Source organism: Betta splendens, chromosome 12 (assembly GCF_900634795.4).
Source record: "Betta splendens chromosome 12, fBetSpl5.4, whole genome shotgun sequence".
Classification (NCBI taxonomy): domain Eukaryota; kingdom Metazoa; phylum Chordata; class Actinopteri; order Anabantiformes; family Osphronemidae; genus Betta; species Betta splendens.
Genome location: NC_040892.2, coordinates 6,335,641 through 6,341,078, shown reverse-complemented (window position 1 = coordinate 6,341,078; position 5,438 = coordinate 6,335,641). Strand labels below are relative to the sequence as shown.

Below are 5,438 nucleotides of genomic sequence, written 5' to 3'. Positions count from 1 at the left end.
TTTAACAAAATGTCTTTAAATGATCTTTTTTTCTAGCAGTTTTTTCCTTTTTCATCTTTTTTCCCTTTTAGTATAAACAAACTCTTAAGCATCAGTAATTGTCTGTACAATAATGAGGCATACTATTGTTATTGTTGTTAATGTTATCACCAAAAATTGTTTTTAATATCACTTGTTTTTGTGTGAAAGCAGCAACCGTTGCCAAATAAAATGACAGTTGATTCTATTAGTGTCAATAAAACCGCCGTCTAGTAAAAACTCATCTTTACGGAGATTAATGATTCATCATGGCATTCTGTATGTTCAGAGGGTTCAAAGGTCACCATCTGACCTTACTGTATAGAGGGCAGAAAAAACTAGCAAGTCATTCAGACTAAGCAATGTTCAGCTTTCAGGAAAATAAAAGGAGAAATGAAAATGTGTAGGCAAAGGCCTAATCATCAGCACTACGTTAACACCACAAGACAAATCATGTTCCCCTCTGGTGCAACTGGGCTGTCAGATCAGCCTGGCTCAGAGGCATATGTGTTGATCCTTCCAACAAAAGCTTATTGTTGCCCCCTGATTATCCATTTACAGCCCGGGGCCAAACCAGTCTGAGGCATGTCTCAAGTCGGGCCCTGTGTCGAAAGTTCAGATCTAAACATGGCGTCTGGGTGTTTTCCAGCCTCTTGCTTTGCTTCCTGTGCCGATACATAAAATGACGAAATCGTACGAGACATATGAGGCAGGGAAAAAATAATGCGTGGCCCCTCACGGTTTACCAGGTTAAGCGTTAAACAGCTTATTTCACTGCCTCGGCCCGTGCCCTCATTAGTTCCAGTAAGCGGACTTCATGCCAAGTGAAAATGAGGCTATATAAGGTGATTGGGACACAGCCATCGCCATTGTTATGCTTGGCAGAAACAGCGGGGTCTAGTTGTGGTCGGTGTTTGTGCGTCGGTGGTGGTGGTGGTGGTGGGGGGGGCGCTAAACAGAGAAGTCTGTCAGAGAGGAACACTTGACCCACAGCCACGCTCCATCTGAACTGTCACACACTCCTATGACACGGCCCGGGGGCACGGCGTCGCATTCACACGCGCGGCCGAGCACCGAAGCGTTCCATCAGCTGGATATTTGTTTAGTCATTTTACCCAAAAAAGAAAAAAAACAAAACGTTAAGGTTGGTCACTTACGCAATGTCCCTTCCTCGGGTCGGTCCCGCCGCTTCCACAACACAACATTACAACACACTGACGAACCCTTGACTTGGTTTGCTCACACGCGCCACCGCGACTTACAGTACATCGGCCTCACTGTATACGTTCACAACAGGATATCTTGCTCGCACACAACACAAAAACTCAACTATTTCAATCCGGGGTATCGTGATGCACTTCTGCTTTTTTCAGGCCCGACTGGTGCAATTTGCTCTTTTGGCAAAACTGGACTTTCTCGCGCCGCACGCAGCTCCCGTATGAGGCACGTCAGCCGCGTCACGCTGCACCCACTTGGCCTTCTCTTTTATTGTAAACAAACGACTTTCAATTAAAGACGCTCATCGAAATATATATACGACGACGGTTTACAAATGGCATGTGATGGAAAAGATGCTGGACCACGAGAGTCCCACATGATGAGTCCAGTTGTGTTCAGACTGTCCAGCATTTAGACAGTTCTGAGTCGAACCTTTATAAGGACTCTATAGTCACTCTTTAGACTCAGAATTCACACATGATACACTGGTCCCCGTTGGATTCTAGCATTTCTGAAACTAAACCAATTTGATTTTAGAAGCTGCTGTCAAATAGCGACAGAGGACTCCACGGGGACGTGTTGAAAGAGTCCGACGTGTCAGAGGAGTCCCCGGCCTCGCTTCCGCCGGGGCTACATGTCCACGAAGACCATAAAGCACCAGCCGAGCCCCCCCACGAGGAACATGGTGATCTGCATGCTGTAGATGATCAGGTCGTTGACCACGCCGAAGTCCAGGCGGCGGTGGCCGAGCAGAAGCAGGATGACGGACAGCTTGTACTGCAGCCGCAGGAGCACGCGCACGCTGACGTACTGCAGGAAGAAGAGCGCGGCGAGCGCGACCCAGAGCAGCGAGGTCAGCAGGCTGCAGCCGAAATACAGCAGGAAGCGGAGGAAGCTGTACATGCAGCGCGAGCGCAGGTACAGGTCGAAGTTGTTGTACTTGGTGCGCACCAGCTTGGACGCGTGCGTCGCCCCGCAGGCCGAGTGCATGCAGGTGGTGTGGGGGCCGTGGAAGCTGCGCACCCGCCGTGGGATGGGGATCACAGGCATGGGTGGGCTACGGGAGCCCAGCGCGGAGCACAGGAGACCCGGGCGGCGGCGGCGGCGGCGGCGCGGTCCTCTGCGTCATTGGCTCCGGGTTCCGGTCGGCAGCGGGGTGGTCCCTTGAAAGAACACAAACGATGCGGCGGTTACTGCACGTTTCTGGCGCATCTCCAATAGCAACATGCGCACATCGCTGCCGATTTGGCACAAGCCGCGCAGGCCCGTGCACGCGTTTTGTCGGAACCTGCTCGTAACAGGCCGAGAACAGGGGCGTTTATTCTAACGACCCAAGCCCCTTCCTCCCCTCAGAAAAAAGGACCGTTTCGTCCAGATTCTCGCGTGCTAATGAGTGATCGTGCATAATCAGTGGGGGATCTTACGCGCGCAACGACGTCGTCCTCCTCAAAACCAACCGAGCGTTTTATTCTCAGGCGGCCGCAGACCCCGCATCACATTGGAGACGCTCGGCGGAGGCGCATGGGCTTTGTTGTGTTGTTTTGCGCTTTTTAAAAAAAACAACAACAAAACGACCAATGATCAAGCCTTTCATGCAAACTGAGGTGAGGCAGCGACGGCGAGCCGGTCTACGTCCTGTCGCAAAATATACGAGTCATGCCGTGGTGACGCGAGCGGCCGCGTTAAAGGGGACGCGCTCCTCGGGAATGGACGCTCCGCGTGCATCACGACGTTAGTTGTGTTTCTGACAACAACCTAGACTGAACCTACACCATTACATTTCTAAAATGAATTGTTGCCCGCATTTGCGTTGCCGGGCTTTCCCCTGCGTGCCACGTTCTGGGGATAGTTTATCATTTCAGGCACATTCGACCACAAAGCATCAGTTTTCCGTTTGGAAATTTTTTTCAGCCAAGAACTTTTTGATTACACCCGAACGTTCCTCACGTTGTTATGGTTTGGAAGCCCACTGACTGTATTGTTTGACGTTTTTGCATATTTCACTCCGATTTGATTATACAAATTATAAATCTACAACATTGTTTCCAGTAGAAAGTAAACTGTTCTTCTCCCTCAGAGAGAAGTTGTCAGATCAGCCACAGCCACAGTTTTGGAGTGAGGCTCAACCTTTTAACCAATTAGAGAACTCAGATTATTTCCACTCTTCTTGTTTTGTATCGTCCTGGAATGTTTTCACACACACCTGTGGAAGAAAACAATGGGGAGTGAGGCCGCAGTGCAAGCAGAGGTTGAGCGCGTGTGCATCTGTATTTGTTGCACATCCTCAGCAGTGCAGACGACACATAAACATGTTTTAGCCTCTCAGTATATCAGCGTTCGCTGGCTCGATTGATGGATTGGTCGAGCGATTACGCCTCAGCTATGTGTCAGCCGGCCAGACGGCAGCAGGTGAGGATAAATCATAGCTGATGGCTCTCTTTCGTTAAGAAAAAAAAGAAAAGACAAACAAACTTTATTGCAGCTGTTAATTTTGTGCTGGATCTCATTGCCGGGAAACTAATATGCAAAATTAGAAAAACAAACCTTGTAATATTTAATCAAATATACGTAAAACTGTCACAGAGGAATGATTGTATTAATGCATGCACTTTGCTTTCAAGTTATGATTAAGTTTGGTAATGAAATCTATAGCATAATAAATTGAGTGGCAGCCAAAATATGAAGTCAGCTCTGGCTCTACAAATTAAAAAAAAAAAAACTTTATTTAGAGAGTAGCAAGTGTTTTCCATAAAAATCCACAAGGAGCGTGTTCAGTGTCACTTTTATAAAAATGACTAAAGCATAATTGGGTACCGAGCTAAGATCTAAACCAAAGTCAAATCACAATCAGATCTAACTGCAGTCTTTAGATCCACTTGAGCCGTTTATTGAGTTGTCGACACAAAGATTTTGCCTACAGTACTTGGCCTCTTTGTCTGAAGCCTCTCCCAAGGCTTTCTGACTCATTTCATCCTTTTCAAAGCGCGTGGGTTCTGTTGGTGCCTGCGCTCAGTTCCCTGGAAGACCTGCTGTCTTTGATCGTCATGTGGATGAACTTGATCTCGGGCTTATGTCATAACATTTTGCAAATTCTTCCTTGAGATGACCTCAGATCCTCACCAGGACATTTGCCCTACGACAGTTTAAAAGAATGTAGGTCAAGTTTTCCCAAGTCTAACAAAATAAAATACAAATAAAGATTATAATTATTGACTAATGTGCGTCCAATACATTATTATTACATGTGTTCTTACGTTCTTGTTGCTCCTCTAGATTTAAACTCTCCACCACTGGAGGGCGCTGTGGGCTCAGGTTTCACTGACTCCTCTCCGTCTCCCTGTGCAGCGAGCGAAGCACATTCAAGGGCAAAGATCTAAACCATCGCTCCTCCTTCCTCCAAACACTCATTTGAACGAAATCCAGCTCCTACATTATTGCCTTTTTGATAAATAGGCACATATAGCTCCATTACAGCTGCAACCTGGAACTAAGCGGTGCCAACTTTAAATGTTCCTGCTTTTCCTCTGCGTCTGGTTAATAACTACACCCACGCTGAGGAAGCTCCTCTGCCCTGGACCATTACCAAGAAAAACGACGTCGGTAAAATGGACGCTAGTGATTTAAGCATCCAAATGTCCCTGCAAAGGATGTACACTGCTTCTAATCATGCATTATGGCAATATTATTGACTCATATATTTCTTTTCCAAAACTTAAAGCCCTTTTGGATCTTTTTATGCCTGTGGGTGGACGTTTGTCAGCGAAAGCAGCAGTAGTAGTGATTCCTGTGCGAGTCCAAGTTTCTTCCCAAGTTTGGAATAGTGACTCATTTTTGAGGCTACTTCACTTCAGCACAGGGAGGAAAAATCTCCTCCAGTCCTTTGCCATCACGACTCAAAGAGCGTCTCAAGCGAGTGAGATTAAAAGGGGCAACACGTCAAAATCCGCTTTGACTCCTCCAACTACAGTTGGGCCCAATCAATTAATTCATTAACTAAGTAGAGGTCACAGCCAATAGTTGAGCTCAGACAAATTAAATCAATTAGTCGGGCTAATAAGATGGGGGAGACTTTAATTAGTGAAAGTTTAATCAAAGCCATGTTTGCGCTGAGCTGCGTTATAAAGCACCTCTATGGATCTTCTATACAAAGATCCATGGGCCTGTCAGGTGAAACCTTGGCCCCATAGGTGAAAATATGTGTG

The 5,438-nt window shown here is 46.9% G+C and overlaps 1 protein-coding gene across 1 annotated transcript; it reads right to left on the bottom strand.

Moving 5' to 3' along the window:
- Positions 1-1,475: 1,475 nt before the first annotated feature.
- LOC114867356 (transmembrane protein 250) lies at positions 1,476-2,894 on the bottom strand. The gene is made up of 2 exons (XM_029169976.3): positions 2,661-2,894; positions 1,476-2,399 (listed from the first exon to the last, which is right to left on the bottom strand). The coding sequence occupies exon 2, from the start codon at positions 2,284-2,286 to the stop codon at positions 1,867-1,869; it is 420 nt and encodes a 139-aa protein (XP_029025809.1). The 5' UTR covers positions 2,287-2,399; positions 2,661-2,894; the 3' UTR covers positions 1,476-1,866.
- Between the last annotated feature and the right edge of the window lie 2,544 nt (positions 2,895-5,438).

Excerpts from the sequence above, each read along its gene's own strand:
- LOC114867356 (XM_029169976.3), bottom strand. The coding sequence starts at position 2,286 with ATGCCTGTGATCCCCATCCCACGGCGGGTGCGCAGCTTCCACGGCCCC.